This window comes from Centruroides sculpturatus, unplaced genomic scaffold (assembly GCF_000671375.1).
Source record: "Centruroides sculpturatus isolate CEXI.00-Female unplaced genomic scaffold, Cexi_2.0 scaffold813, whole genome shotgun sequence".
Lineage (NCBI taxonomy): Eukaryota > Metazoa > Arthropoda > Arachnida > Scorpiones > Buthidae > Centruroides > Centruroides sculpturatus.
In genome coordinates, this window is record NW_019385070.1 from 279742 (window position 1) to 296751 (window position 17010).

Consider the following 17010-nt stretch of genomic DNA (forward strand, 5'->3'; position numbering starts at 1 on the left):
GACCTCCTGGTAGTACTCCTTTGCGATGGTTTGGCCTTGTGGTGCGTACTCATGACACACCACCCCACGAGAGTCGAAGAAACTGTCAACATGATCTTTGATATTGCTGCAGACCTGCTGTGCTTTTTTTGGCCTCGAGGATCGTCCCCAAAAGCCTGCTGAATCTTGCAAATGGTTTACGCTTGGGTATCGCCAAGGTTTTTGGCAAAATTTGATGTAATATCGCTGCTCACGTTGTTCACTCATTTTCCAGCTTAGTGGAATCCGACGAGAGCGCACTACATGACCTCACTCATAGGCCGATTGCCAACGACTGACGCTTCCTGCAGGCGGGAAAAAATTCAGGGCTGTGCATGACTGTCACCTCAACAACTCCACCGAAGGAGGTTTCTCGTGCATCATTGGTTTACGCGGGAAAAAAAAAGGTCCGATACTTTTTGAACAGACCTTGTAAATGCAAATGAATGATTTCATCACTCAATGATTTCATCACAAGCTCTTGGTTTCATTGAGATGATAACTTTGAAAAACCACATAAACTTGTGTTTAGCTGTTATTATAATTAATAATATAAGAATTACAAGTAATGTATTAACAAAATATAACAGTTTAATCTCAAGTTTTAAGATTTTGATGCTAGAAATGAGCATTTGTCATAAAAGATACTCCATTTCAATAATTAAATTTCTCAAACATGATCTAGTTAAGAATTTGGTTGTAAAAGTTTGGAGTTTTATTTGACATCAAAACTGATATAATACTTTAGATTACACTGGTATATAGAACTTTTTTAATATATTTTTAATTTGTTACTATTAAAAGTATTAATACAATAAATTGATAATTCAATTGTTATAAGTAAATAATCCTATTAAATATTGTAAAAAACACACTGACTCTAAATTATTGTCAGTGTTTCCATATTCCATAATTTTCCAACTGGAAACAACAAAATAAAAATGCTTACAGAATATGAAAGTGTAGTTCAAAAAGTTTTATTTGGCAATGCTGTATTTGCCAGATTGGTGTCTGAGAGGTCATAGGATGTCATATTTCAAAATAGCAATTATTCAAAAGGAAGCAATGTGTGTACTTTACATTGTACTTGCCTCTCATCTTCTAGATGACCCCAACACAATGGACCATTCAGACCTTGGTTTGGATGATTTCCTCCAAGCAATCTCCAATTTTTCGATGAACTGAAGTTCAGAATTTTTGCTTCAGTAGAGACAGATACACTGCAAATGCTAGACAGTTGAAGAGAAATATGTGCCATGAAAGACATGCAAATTGAAGTTGTTTAGTCTTCTGCAGTATAGATTCTACACATAATAATATTTTTTTAGTTACACTTTCATATTCTGTAAGCAGTTTTATTTTGTTGTTTCTAGTTAGAAAATTATAGGACACAGAAATCCCAACAATAATTTAGAATTACCCTACATTTCTTGATTTTGCAAATACAATAATTAATGTATGCTATAGAAAAAGTATTAAAATCCACAATTTAAAAGATGCAATATTATGCAGAAAATTTTTGAAAAAATTGTAAGATTTTTGTCTAGAAGTTGCAGAAATTTAATTTTTTACCATAGACATTTTATCCAAGGCACAATTTTAAGTTACACTGGTAACTGCTACCAGTATAACTTAAAATTTAGTTTTATTGTTATCAACACTTCTCTTAGATTGAAAAGTAATGATAATAAAAGAACTTTATCAGTTTGATTTTGTTATATACAGTTGACCCCCGTATAACATTGTTGATTATTCCATTTTATGTGAATTCCATGTTGTACGAGTTACTTAGATTTTAAAAATACGTGAGCCGTTCACAGCCTGGCACACTTATTTGTAAAATCTAAGTGACTCGTACAACATGGAATTCATATAAAACGGAATAATCAACAGTGTTATAGGGGGGTCGACTGTAGATGATATTTATTTGTTGTTGTTGGACTGATTACTTCCTTAAAGCAGCTTTGCTGTATTTTTTTTTATAAATAAATGGATATTATATTATTATATTAATAATAAAATTCATATGTAATAAAAAAATGTATATTTTATTTTATCTGTTGACTATCAGGAGGGAGATTCAGAAACAACATAAACAGGTATGGTAAACAATATAGATTAGATTAGAATAATGTATTTTTATGGATGATATAATTAAAATTTCCAGAAATTACTGAAATATATTTTAAATTATCTTCATAGAAATAAGCTTTTAACACAATATAGTTTGATCTTCATGCCAAATATCAGATAAGAAGAAGTAAAGACACACTGAGTATTTTTACTTCTTATCTGATATTTGGCTAACTGTTAATGCTGCACTCAATGTGTCTTTAAAATTGAGTGAATTTTAGCAGTATATAATTAAGGACTAAATATTTTTTCTTTGAAGTACTATTGATGGATAAACTGCTTTCTGCTTAGGAGTTAAGATAATTTTTAAAAATTTCATGTTTGTACCAAATAAGAGAAATTTGTCATCATCTGTTTTTAAGATCATTTTTATTAAATAAATGTTTGTCTGTATTTTGAATAAAAATAGAATATTTTTCTTTCAAATTAGTCTAATTTCACAATTTTAACTTTCATTTTCACATTACCAAATATATTTTCATGTATAAATTTTAAAAGAAATATTTCTCTTGTCTAATGTCATTTGAGATTTTTCAAGAATCTAATTTTCTAATGATACTGTTTTTTTATATGTTTCATTTTATTATATTCTGTGAAATTAATTACAATGTATTTAATATGGTGAAAACAAACCAAAAACTATTATATTAATAAATGTTTCTGAAATAGTATTTTTCTACATATTAAAAATTACTTCATTATATTCATATATAGAAGTTTAATAGTACAATGTACTGTACTTCATATAATTTTTGCTGAATTAGAAACAGTTACACTTTAAATGCTGGGGAGTTGAAGGGGGAAATCATATGCATGTTGAAGTTGTAATGTAAGTCAAAAGGAAATGATTCTTCAAGTAAAAATTATGCCAAAAACAAAATTAAAATCAATAGAAAATGACACAAAAAATTTTTAAAAGTTCTTTATAATGTTATTTTTGGAACACTTGACTAGTCAAAAATCAATAATTAAAAAGGTTTTGCAAATTAATAGAATGCAGTGTATACAGTGGGTGATCAGTTACCGAACAGTTCGGATAGTGAAAAAATCGGATAACGAACACTTTCATGAAAGATTTTTATGATCAGACAATGAACACTTTACTGAACAAACATAAAAAGAAGCTATGGAAAATAACGAATAATAATTGATTTTCCCTTGTGTTCAGCTAACAATTCAAAACCTTTCAGAGTGCGGGAGATGTCAACATCGACATTCAACCCTATACCAATCATATAGTATAATATTCCTCCGAATTTTGAAACTCTCCTTGTAATTCCAGCTTTTAGTTTACCTTTCTAACAAATAATTTTTGATAGCCTTCTGGAGACTATTGGACAGGCATTTGTTAAGTTTTGCATCGGGTTTATTTATGAAAGGTGAAAGTTTAACTCCCACACCAAGATATATCTGAACGAACCATCTCCCAAATTCATTAACGTTTTAATACCAAATTTCGAATTTTATCCAGGCCTTGCATTTAAATAATTTTTTGTGGGCTAGTTGATTTCTGTTGTCTGAATTTTTGTAAGTGCTTTTCTAAACTTTTTATTTAAAAAAAGAAACTGATAATATTATGGAGCCTAAAAAGAGGAGTGTCAAGAACTGTTCACCATAGAAACCAAGTAAGAGACAATAGCCAAGGTAGAAAGTGTGCACAAGATATTTGATGTTACTAGGCAGTATGGCTTGAACAGGTCTACAATAGGCACAATCTTAGCTATGAAAGATATATCATGAAGTCTTAAGCTGCTAATGAAGTAATGAAAATCACATCTGAGAAATAAAGAGCATTTTAGAGCTCACAATGGAACCTGAAACTGATCTGACTATAGAAGAACTCCAAGAACTCTCAAATAAAGAATACCAAGAAACTCAGCAAGATGTGTTTTCTTTTGAAAAAGAGGAAGACTAAAGAGGACCAATGTCAACATCTGCTACTAAAGATCTTTTGAAGAAATGGGAGGATGTCAGAACAATGATCATCCAAATGGCATCCAAACCAGAGTAAGGTTAATGGGGTTGGGGATCTCTATAATTACAATACTATTAATTACTTTCAAAAAATCCTGAACAAAAGAGAAAAGCAATCGACATTGGACAGATTCTTTAACCCCCACAAATGGAAAAAAACATGACTAATAAAAATGCAAGACTTCGTATATATGTATTTTTACTATTACATATAAATAAACGTAGTAAAAAAGTATATATTTTTTATTTTTTGGAATCTCCGGAACGAATTAATCAAATTCCCATAAAAACCTATGGTAAATCGATAATCGATTAGCGAACAATTTGGATAACGAACAAAGTCTTGGAACGGATTATGTTTGTTAATCGATCATCCACTGTATGTAGAATTTTAGTATTATGAAAATAAAAACAAGTTAAAAGTTATTTGGATAAAATATGATAATTGATAACAAAACAAGAAATGAATGATGATAAAGATTCATTTGAGAACTGTTAATTACTTTATAAGGATCATAGTCACTGGAAATGTTCAGAATAGAATACTTTCTATTTTAATGAATTTTGTGTTTTGATTGTCAGAGCATAGGAGCATAACTTTTAGACAGATGATAAAATAAAAGAATTAAAATGTATTGCGTTTCTTTCTTAGTAATCATTGACATAATATTTTTCAGTTATTCAGAAGCAGATTTTTCTGTTTGATATCTTTAAAAAAGAAATCTGATAATCTTGATAGCAGGTGAATAAGTATTTTTCAGTACATCTCACATTTCCATATATATATAAATTAATTGCCTAAAATGAAAAAAATGCATCATAATATTGCTATCATATTGTCGTTTAAGAGCCTGACACAAGATTTGAAAATATTCAATCTTCATTATGTATTATTTCTGTTCAAATAGCAGTTTCATAAACACTGATAAATAGTGTTGGCTTGCTTTGGCAAAACTATTAAATCTTTAGCTGTTGATCTGTCAATTGTAAATTCCAGAAAAATCTAAAAATTAAAAATTTTTTAAACTTGATGGAAATTTTTAGATCAATGTTAATAATTGAAATATTTTTATATACTATGATATCAATATATATATTTATACACTAACTTGAGATCAGTACATTAATGATATTATTAATGTAATGTCAATTTTCTAATCAATTATTATGTACTACATTAAAGTAAAGGGGAATATTTATATGACATCTATGTAGCACATAAGTATATATTACTCAAATTTATAAATGTTGCATTAAATAATATAATTTGTTAAATTTTCATATTTATTAATGATTTGTTTTTATTTCAGATAGTACAAAATAGGAAGAATCCTTGAAATATCTTAAAACACCTTTAGATATTCAATATTTTGGGAAGTGTGTACTGTTGATCGCAGCTACTTTGTCTCCATTCTTTGTGGAGGAAAACAGAATTCCATCACATGAATGTTACTTCTGGTGTCTGTTTCAAATAATTTCTCCACACTCGGCATGTCTTCTGCACTACATCAAGTACGGAGTTTGTGATCAATAGGAAAACACATATTCCTTTTGCTCTCCCAATTTCAGCAGCATGCTTTAATAATCATAGTGCTGTTTAAGTGATAGCAACACAAAAGACATCTTGCCACAAACTATACATACATATACATATATAAAAAATATATATAAATATATATATTTAAAAAAAATTACAAAATACGAGACTATAAGATGCGTTTATCATTTTATGTGCACTCTGATGAAGTCTGTCTTTTGAAAGCTTATGTAACGAAAATTTTTATCAATGGAACAAAGTCAAATAGGCCTGGTCTTTCTTTTGAGGGATATGGGTAAAGTGTTGAATTTGATAAAATGGTTTTATTGTCCTTGAGGCACGAAAACTACAGAAATCTCTCTTTACAAATAAGGGATTGCAAAAATAAACTGTAAAAACTTTGTAGGCTGCAGATTCCGGTTACTGATTCGTGTCAGATGGAGTACGAAATTTTATAGCCTGCACATTTTTGAAATTTCAATAAAATGTAGTTTTTGTGTAATATCTGTTTTATTTCTTTGAATATGAAAATTTTTATTTTATCTTTGAATACAATTATAAATAAAGTTTTTATAGGTTTAAATTGTATTTTATACTAAAGTTATATAAAATTTATTTATATAAAATAAATTTCGTGGATGATGCAAATAATTTAACCACAACGCTACACATTAAAAAAATATTTTAGAATGCTGTAAGCATGAATAAACATTTTAGGATTTGAAATGGAATTTATTTTTACTTTTTTTACTAGTTAGTAAGTTTATTTATTTATCTTTTATATGATTTATAAAAGTTATTTTTTACGAATTGGTACGAAAATTACATTGTATATTTGGTAACTACAGTTATTATTTTTATTTATTTATTTTTTTAATTTTCGGTATATTTCGGCGATTAAAACGGAACTAAACTTACTTGCTATAATTTGCTTGGTTATGTGTCATGTAATTATTCCACTACTATCCAACTTTAAACAGCGGCGGCCTTATCCATTGCGAGGCTCTGGGCGGCAGATGTATGCGAGGCCCTTGTTTTTTGTGCAAAGTATGTGAATTGAAATAGTAGGCACTTATTAATATTAATATATACTGTACTGTAAATTAAATTTATTTTATTGTTATAACTAATAGCCAAGGATAAAATAAAAAGTTTTAAATATCAACTTTTTTCTACTTGGTTGTTGCGCGAGGCCCCGGGCGATTGCCCTGCTCGCCACCCCGTAAGGCCGCCACTGACTTTAAACATTACTCGATTTATAAAAAGATTATCATTTGTTAGATTAAGAAACAAAATAAAAAATTTTGAAAAAATATTTTAAAACTTTTTGTGAAATTATTATAACGTAGATTTTATATATCAATGTGTTTCGTTTAACTGCGATGTGCTGTCATGTTCTACATCTTGATGCTAGATGTGATTAACTATATAATAATAATTTAGGTAAATTTCTTAAGGCATTTAAGTACAGTAGTAGAAATAATGACAAAATTTTTTTATCTGTACTTGGAGACTGTCAAAAGAAATTTTTCTTGTTTAGTCAAATGTATCGAATTTTTTGACGTCGGATGCATGAATTGAACTATGATTTTATTGCCAAGATAATCTTTAAAAAGTTGAAACGGGCGAACACTTAACATCCATGAAATAGTGTTCTAACGTACACGAATTATCATTTACGCGCACTACATATGTCCTTCATGTATGAAAGGATTTATTGCTTCGTAATATTCTAATTTTCGTGCATGAATAAAACTTGTTTTATATACGCTTCATTACGAGGTTTTCTTGCCAATCTTTAACTTCTGAAATTTTAAGTGCTAATCAAAACATAATTGTGTGGGGGGTCGCATAAGAGATACTCATAAATCTTTTATTATGCCCCACAATGACTCAATATGGTTTATACATTTTATAAAATCAAATTTTAGTTTTCCCGAACTTTAATTTGTTGATTTCATTTTCTTACTGCTTATTTATCTAAATATCATAATCATCATCATCATTAATACTAAATTAACTTAAATTAACACTCCAAAACCTTTAAACGTCCAGTAGTAATCAATTTAATAATAAACGTTTTCGACCGTACTTTCGGTCTTCATCAGGATTAAAAATCAGTTAGATTCGAACCTGTGCAAGCGTAGAACAATGATTATGAAATTATTTTGAAAAATGGAACAGCACAAACGGATTTTAAAAGAATACAGTTATGCATGTGCAAAGATTTTAATCATTAATACTGAAATGTGGGGAAATAAAAAATGACTTTTCACTAAAATTATACCAATTATTCCAAAGGTACATACATCAACATTTTAACTGTGTTCAAATTGTCGAGAATTATCCAAATATAAATTAAGATATTCGGTAATTAATTATATAACTTATTAGTGTTTTAAAATATCTTAAATATTAACTTACAAATTTATCCTGAAATTTCATGCCATTCTTTACTGCCTAAAAATTAGTTGTTTTTTTCTAGTACTTAATATACTTGTATTAGTTTAATACTAAACTACATTCGAAAATTGACTTTATGAATAAGTATGATCTCCTGTACCCTTGTGATCAAAAACTGTCGGGAATGGTTCAATAAAACGCAAAATTTGAATTTATTCATCAAAATTATTTCGTTTCCTTCAAAGTAACCGTCCCCTCCGACTGCAATGTACTTATACAAATCCCGAAATAATGCTTTAAAGTCCTTTTCGTGAAACTCCTTCGGGACTCGCAGCAAATTTTGTTTTATGGCATAATCTACTCAAAACGGTGACCACGAAGCGGAAATTTTAATCGAGGAAACAGAAAAAAAATCACACGGTGTCATATCAGATAATACAGAGCTTGCGGAATCGTATTTTTTTGAATTTTTTACCAAAAATTGTCAATAGCATTGCGAGTAGGTGCATTGTGGTGCAAAATCCCTGCATTTTCTTGCAAAAATGAGATCGTTTTCTACGAATTGCTTCACGAAAATGACGCAAAACGCTCAAATAATATTCTTTGTTGACAGTTTGGCCAGTCGGAAGGAATTCGTAGTGCACAACATCACGATAATTGAAGAATACAGTCAACACGATCTCGATTTTTGACCGACTTTGACCTAGTCTATTTGGTCTCGCTTCATCTTTCGAGCTCAATTTACTCGATTTTCGAGTTATTTCGGTGTCTAAAGCGTAGATCGTACGGATGTTTCATCATCCGTAATTGATGCTTTTTAAGAACGATTCGCCTGGAGAAAATATTTCCTCGGCTTCTCGAACACGTTGTTTTTGGAAAAAATTCAACGTTTTTGAGACAACTCGAGAAGTGACGCGCCGCAAGCAAAATAATCTTTTAAAATTGCTCGGCAAGATCCAAGTGATACTGGAACATGTTCAGTAATAGCCTGAATTGTTAAACGACAATCACTGAGTTTCAGATCTCTGACTTGTGGGATGTGTTGTTCATCAATTGAAGTGTGTGGTCTACCAGAGCGTGATTTATTCTCGAACATCTTGCACCCCTAGAAAACTTTTCTTTTTGATAGACTATCGTCACAAAGGGTGCAACATTTTGTAACATTTCCAACGGTTTTGTAGTAGTAATTCCATTGCGAAAATAAAATTTAATGCACGCTCGTTGCTCGATTTGTAGTTTATATGAACCATTCCCGATACTTTTTGATCAAAGTAGTATACGAGGGTATTTAATCATAAAATAAATAATGTGTATAAAAATGAATAGTATGTTAGTTATAATTAACGAAATAAGATTCGTTTACAGTGAAAACTAGAATTTAAAAAATGTATTAAGTAATATTATTTATAACAATTATTACTTTACTTCCTAATAGTTCTAATTCTATTGTTATATTAATATATTGATTTATTATTGTTCTCATATAAAGAATAGAGGAATTAGAACACGTTGCATCCTGTAATGGGGTTGAAATCGTGGCTACTTCGATTAAGAACGGTAATGAACAACAATAAGTAAGTATCTATGAGCACACACAAAAAACTATATTAAATTATAATAAATTTAAATACTGTAGTTTCGTCTTATAAATTTTAAAGTATTGAATTGGAATTAGTGTCATCACAATTAAATTATATTATGCTGTTATAATCTAATTCGAATGGTCGATGGTTAATATTTGTAAAGAAGGAAAGCAAAATTTTTCACTTTAAATATCGATTAATACGATTTAATAAATATAGAAGATACTATTTGCCGTATTAAATATGCCCAAAATAACGACAGAAAGAATATGAAAAGTTTTTAAATTTACGTTAAAAAAGTTAATGTATAAATTGTTTTAAAAAACAGTTTAAAGAACCTTTATAGAATGTCGAATAATTGAAAACTACAAAAATAACAATGCAATTATAATCATTTATTAAAACCTTTCTTTACCATCATTTTATTATCTGTTTTAAAATGTTCTAATTTTAATTTCTTTAAAAACAATTTTAGTTAAAACTTAATGCGTATAAAATTTCGTCAAATTTTTCAGAAAATTGCTCTATTCAGTTACTACATTGGGGATTATATGAGTGAAAAGTGTGTTTAGCATAGGTTCATAAAAACTACTGCAAAATTGACTTCTGGCATTTTTAATAACAGTTTAATAAATCAGGGTTAGGAGGTGGGAAAAGTTCTAGAAGCTGTGATTATGAAAATAAATTTTATTTAAAAAAAATGACTGAACTGGTATTTTCTTATTATACCAAATAATATACTCTAGAAGTTTTATTCAAAGTAGTAATAAATTAACTTAAAACTTGTAATGAATTTTCAAGTTTAAAATTTTATATTAGATCAACAAATATATAAAATAATTTTGTTTAGAAATTCACAAAATTATTTAAAATTTTGATATTGCTTTTATTCTATTACAACAGAGAAAATAATCACAGCACAAGAAACGATGCAAAATTCGATTTATTTTCCGAATTGAAAAGAAAGTTACAAGACAATTCGCAATCATCTAAATCTACAGATAAATTATTAGCCTGGCTAAATTCAGATAACGATCATGTTTTGTGTCAAGAAGCAACTCAGAAAATTCAGAAAGTGGTTGAACTACCTGCCGAGACATTTTCGAAGAAATCCTTAGAATACGCGAGAGCCATTTTTCACGACGAAACTTTGATTATTTATCAACCTAGCGTAGAACATATTTCAATTATTCAATCCGAAATAAAAGAAACTCAATTACAGGAGACTTCTGCCGAATCTATAATTAAAACAGAAAATTATTTACAAAATGATCAAATAATTAAGAAACTTCCAGAAGGAATAGGAAACAAAAACGATGGAGAAAATAATTCGAAAATATCCGAAACAGAAGAATTAACGGAAGAAGAATCATTGACTAATATCACTGAAATATTTACAGAAAATCTTGAGATAATTTCACTAGGAAAATGTTTACAAGATCAGTATCAAAAAGAGAATATTACAGACAAAAGTACATATATATATGACGACGTAATGTTTTCATCAACAAATCAAATCCAGAATAAAATATTCGACCACAACGCCATTGCAAATCAAGACGATATAAATAATTCAGGAAGTTTTGTTTCTGAAAATCATAGCGCAATATCTGATACAGAGAGTAATTACCTCAATGTTGAGAAGATAGAAAATTTAAAAACTGAAAAGTCTTTTGATGTAAATGACAACGATAGCAACAATTCGAACGTTACAGATATAAAACGTGATGATTCGTTATTAAACGAAGAAAAGCATACTTCATTTCCTTCTGGATCAGACGTGTTTGAAGACTGGCATCTATCATTTATCGATGAGGATAAACCTATTTTCGATCTTGAAGAAATTCTATCCCCAATCGATAAATTAAAGGTAAAAGATTTTTTTCTCTAGAATTGGTATTTGTATTATACGAGTATAATCAATACAGTTTTGAATTTATTTCAAGTTTAAAACTGATAGCGATAAATTTAATACTTCTGTTTGATATGTAATTTCAAACAACGCTTCAAATAAACTCAATCAGACAGTTATTATATGTAAATGATTCGTTTTGAAGAATATTTTAATACATTTTTTTATGTATTTAATATCGGTATTTTTTGTGTGCGTCACATCATTACAGTAGACCCCCCTATAACGCTTAGATACGTTCCACGTTATTCGAATTTCACGTTGTAGGAATACTTAAATACATGAGCCAATCGCAGCCTGACACGTGTGAAGTTTACGGACTACGGCTGTTTGAAAGGTTTTCTTCCATAAAATTAGTCGATTCTAGACTAATTCGACTCAACATTTCCAAAACACGTATAATTTTTTGGGAATAATCCGTATAAACGATTCTATAAACAAAAAAATTGTAGGACTACTTACCGAGTGTGTGCACCGTTCGACTACGCCGTTGCTTACGCTTGTTTTCGTCGCGGAGCAGCGCACCAAAAGGCGGCCGCGTTTTCTGATAAATTATTTTTCTGCGAAAAATTCGTTGACATTTGGAGACATCATTAATAGAAATAATTTTTATGGCCGTTGAATAAGAAATGTTTCTTTCACAAGAAATGTATAAAATTAGTGCTGTGTTAGACTTACGGTACCTAATTTACATACTGTACAGACGATAGTAAACTCAACTTACTCGCCTAAACTCTCCGTAGCGTGGCGCTGGACGGCCGAAAGTATATATATATATATAATTATAATAAAGTTACAATAAATTAAGTTAATATATAATTATATATACAGTACCTAATTTATATATAATACTGTACAGACGATAGCAAATAGCGTGGCGTTGGACGGCGGAAAATAGTTCGGCTGCTCATCCACTATTGGTCCAGATTCGACCAATCTTGTCCCGACACGAGTCGGCGACGACGTTTTACGAGTCCCTTTATACGAATACTGCCGCAATTTTTTCGCTAAGTTATAGGAATTTCCGTTATAGGAACCCGCGTTATAGGGGGGTCGACTGTATAAAATTTAATTAAACTTCAATTTTATTCTTTGGTGGATAAGCAGAATCTTCATTTCCATTGTTAGCCTTTCTATCCAAAGAATTGGATTTATTAACTTGTTAATTAATGAATTGAATTGTTTTATTTTTAGTGTTCCGTCTTTTTCAATTACTCAAATAATTTCATTAAAATTTGCTGTACTCCAACAATTCACTTATCATCGTTCCTCTTGTACAGTACTTGTCCTCGTAAACAAGTCTTTAGTACGACGAGTTCTATTTTGTTAGCATTAGCCTTAAAAAATACGAAAGTCTATAGAAGTTTTGGGAATAAATTTGAAATAGAATATCTAAATAAAATGGAGAAAATAATCTTATGTTGTTTTCAATTATCAGTGTTTGAAGTTTGAAAAACATTTGTTATGAAAATTAGTATTTGTTAAATTTAATTATTATTGAAAATAATATGTTTTATATAGGAAGAAGAACATCATTGAAAAAAGTATTCGATTCTATAATTTATCAAGAACATGAAAATTTTTGATACTGAATTTAAAAAGCTAATAAAAAATCGGACATTTTAAATCATATTATTGAATTGCCATTTTATTTGATTTATTGAAATTTGAAAATTCCGGGAATTTTGGCGATAATAAACTGTTTGCCATGGCACTGTTCGTCCATAAGGCCAATAACACACATGCCTAAAATTGTGTGGCAAAAAACTGAATCAGAAACCAGCTTTCGGTTCAGTTTCTGTTTTACGCTTTTATGTCAGAACACACATACATAAAAATTCTGACCGAATAGGAAACGGAAATGTAACAACGTCATATATAGTTTAGTAAAATGGCTCCCTCGGTATCTGATGTTGTTATTTGTTGGTGGCTGTATTCTACTCAAACATTGATTTTAAGAAATGATTTTATTAAAAAAACGCCAAAAGAGATGCTGGTGGGTTAGGAAACTTTCGAGAGCGTGATTTACATGGATTTAATAATTCGTTGATTACGGAACTGCAATTTAACGATCGAGAATACTATATACAGTAAATGAATTGTACTTTTTTTCATATCGTTTTTTGAGGTTATTTCAAAATTTAAAAATCTTCAGATTTCTGAGAATGTCACCAGAATTATTCGAATACAATTGTAGGGCTAACCTCCATTGCCTCCATTATTGGAATAAAAACTACGTGTTTACTTTGGCATACAAAAAAAGACTTCTCTTTATTGGAGGAATTTTGGCATAAAAATTTTAGGCGCGTAAAAAGTAGAGACATACTTTACTCTGTTTTCAGTAATGTTACGTTTTCTGTTTTATGTAAGATTTTACGCCGAATTTTACGCATGTGTGTTCCTGGTTTAATACTATATCATCATTGAAACTGGTCAAGTTTATATAATTTCTCTCCCGAGTACAATAAGATTTCATTTCCGGTATCTTATATCTATAAAATGTGAGAGAAGAGTAAATGACGATATTCTTTAAGCAGTAACATGCAACTATAAGCTAGTGTCACAACGTTTTCAACAGTTTACTAAATTTTCTAATACTATAATGCTGAAAAAGGAATGTTTGTTTTTAACAGAATACACGAATTCACGGATACAAAACGATGTTCATAGTTTAGCATTATCAGAAAATACTCCAATACTCGAATACATGATTTACTCGGGTAATGAGTACATATAATTATTACACAGGTAATCCAGTACTCCGTTATTTGAATACAGTACTTGTTTATTAAAGCCACTCGATGCAGTGGCGTACCGTGGATGTCAGCCGCCCGGGGCGGAGGAAAATTTCGCCCCCCTTATTTAGGTATCTCAATTTAAAAGACTAAAATTCAGTTTCGTCACAAAATAAGTAATGAAAAATTCCGTTCTAGTGTTGTGACCTTATTAAAATCGTTGACCCGGACGGCAGGTGAGGTTTGTTCGAATAGAAGTTCCTGACGGAATGTCATTTTGCAATGCAAAGAATAATGTGCAGTAGAGGAGAAGGTGGTATTATGGAACCCCAATTACATTTTAGTGAATTGTAAACAAGGTATCATAACTACACCCACATTTTCTGTGCGAAAAGTACTGGTAACTAGTAAACTAAGTGTTCCTAATTGGATTTTTCGCTAGTGTAGTTATAAGTATGGTTTTTGAAGGCATTTGTACAAAAAGTCCGAAAGTAGGCTTAGAGAAAATCGGGTGGTAATATGGAACCTTACTGTATATTTTCAAAAAAATGCTTTAATGTAGCCAAAAACAAATAGGAAAGGACAAAAAATGTTAAATAATTACCAAATTATTTACTCCAATGTATTTTATCGCAAAAATGCTTTTATAATAGAAAAATATGACCTCCATCAACAATATATATTCCAGCAGCTCTTTTTCGATATTCTCGGGAAGAATTGGCTTTCTACCTAGTGTCTTTTTCACAAATTGCTCTGGAGGAATGTCTGCTTGCAAATAGAAAGTTCGGAGGAGTTGAGTTCCATATTACTGTAAAAGCACCAATGGGGTCCGTATTTCACGCATCGCCATCTCGAATTAACTTATGTCTGTCGAGACCAAAATTTAAAAAACGTGAACATCACACAGATTAATATGTACCCCTAAGTCTCTGGAACGGAATACATGCACCAGTGAACCTACAACTTCACGATTTATATTTTAAAAATAATTAAATTCACTTAGCATTCAAAACTTGCGAATTTTGAAAAAAACAAATTTGCTGATTAAATGCGAACAACTGTTTAACTGAAGTAAAACGGGTTTTCCCCTTGCTATAGATGTCTGCCTAGTTCAGTTCAGCCATATTCCGCTGCAGTTCGCCTTTATTATCAGTTCGAAATGGGGTGGTTCCATAATACCCGCAGTGTTCCATAATACCACTTTCTCCTCTACTGCTGGTCAGTTACAGTTAGCGACTAAATAGACTTGGATAGGAGTAACGCAAGTGACCTAGCTATATTGGATATTGGAGGTGTATATATATATATACGAATAAATCGTAAAAGCAAAAAAAAGGTCAACAGGTCGCGCACGATATCTCCGGACATCGAGTCGACTCCCGGACTATCCGGGTGGATGGTAACACTATTCCGTGCTCATTTCAATCGGTCCGAGTCGTAGGTGGACGAAAATATGAATATAAATGTTTCAAATTCTTACAAGATATTATTATTATTTATTATGAAATTTCGCCGCCTCCTAAAACGTAATTTTGCTGCACCTTAAAAAGTGTCTTCAGGGGCGGGCCGCCCCTGCCGCCCCCACTACGCTACGCTACTGACTCGATGCCATCATTTTCGCGTGACGTCAGTGACGATTTAGTCATTATTGGCATTTACAATATTTTTAAAAGCTTATCTCCACCGTCAAAATTAAGCCCTTCCTTTTTATTATAATTACAGTAGAGCGTCGTTTATCCGAATCAATTGGGGACTGGGGTTGTTCGGATAACTTGTTTTTCGGATAACCGATCATGTACGAAAAAATATATTAACCTATCCCGTGTTGAAATTTTTCTCCGTTGCGTGTCGCTTCACGTTGAATTTTCGTCGATGTTAAGCCTAACATAAACTTTTTAAAATAACAATCGTGGCTATTATATCGTTAAAAATTATTTTTTTATTTTGTACAAACAAAATAAATATATTTAAAAATATAAAAACAATAAAAAAATTATACTTCAAAAGTTAATTTAGTATCAAAAACGTAAAATATTTGAGTAGCCCAAGATATAGCCAAAGATTGCAGCGCCACAGCACTAGCGAAAATTTAAATATGCCAACTGGAATTCTTTCGGATAACCGGCTTTCGGATAAACGACGCTCTACTGAAATAATACAGAAGTTATTTTTTGTAATAAAATCACATAACAGATGGCGCCGCACACCATTTTAAACTTTGCTGTTTCTTAAACATATTTTTCGCTGGAAAAGTTACGCAACTCCTTGCTGAATTTTTTAAATATTGAATTGATAAAATTTGTGGAATTTTTAGGTCTTAGAAACAGAATAATACTGTAACATCGAAGTAAAGCCGTTAAGTAATTTGTTGTAGTTGTTGTTGATATAAAATTTCATCGATTAATAAACAATATTTACATTCCAATTATATCAAGACTCTCACCGATCCAACACTGGAATCAGAAAGCACTCAACAACTATTAATCCATTTTATATTGTTTCCTATGGAAAAATTTGTTTCGGTTTAAGAACAACTTTTAGGAACGAATTAAGTTCAAAAACCGAGGTTTGACTATACTGTTATTATTCTAATGTATGTTTAAGTGATCAAATTATAATGATAGCCTTGAACGTATTTACTTTGTCAAGTATAAACGAAGAGCGACGTAACCATCTAAGTATTCCACTAGGTCAATAATTACATTTAAACAAATA

The 17010-nt window shown here is 30.4% G+C and overlaps 2 protein-coding genes across 2 annotated transcripts in view; one reads left to right on the forward strand and one right to left on the reverse strand.

The window, feature by feature from the left end:
- Window positions 1-5618, reverse strand: part of LOC111634195 — a 35602-nt gene extending 29984 nt beyond the window's left edge. The window contains exon 1 of the mRNA XM_023378910.1: window positions 5579-5618. Coding sequence (XP_023234678.1) covers window positions 5579-5618 — 40 coding nt within the window. The remainder of the gene's footprint in view (window positions 1-5578) is intronic.
- Window positions 5619-9484: 3866 nt separating this feature from the next.
- On the forward strand, window positions 9485-13211 carry LOC111634202. Its single transcript, XM_023378921.1, has 3 exons — window positions 9485-9639; window positions 10552-11518; window positions 13082-13211. The coding sequence occupies exons 1-3, from the start codon at window positions 9587-9589 to the stop codon at window positions 13097-13099; spliced, it is 1038 nt and encodes a 345-aa protein (XP_023234689.1). The 5' UTR covers window positions 9485-9586; the 3' UTR covers window positions 13100-13211.
- The last annotated feature ends 3799 nt before the right edge of the window (window positions 13212-17010 follow it).

Coding starts and splice junctions, on each gene's coding strand:
- LOC111634202 (XM_023378921.1), top strand. CDS start 9,587: ATGGGGTTGAAATCGTGGCTACTTCGATTAAGAACGGTAATGAACAAC. Junction 9,640..10,551: donor ACGGTAATGAACAACAATAA/GTAAGTATCTAT, acceptor CTATTACAACAG/AGAAAATAATCACAGCACAA.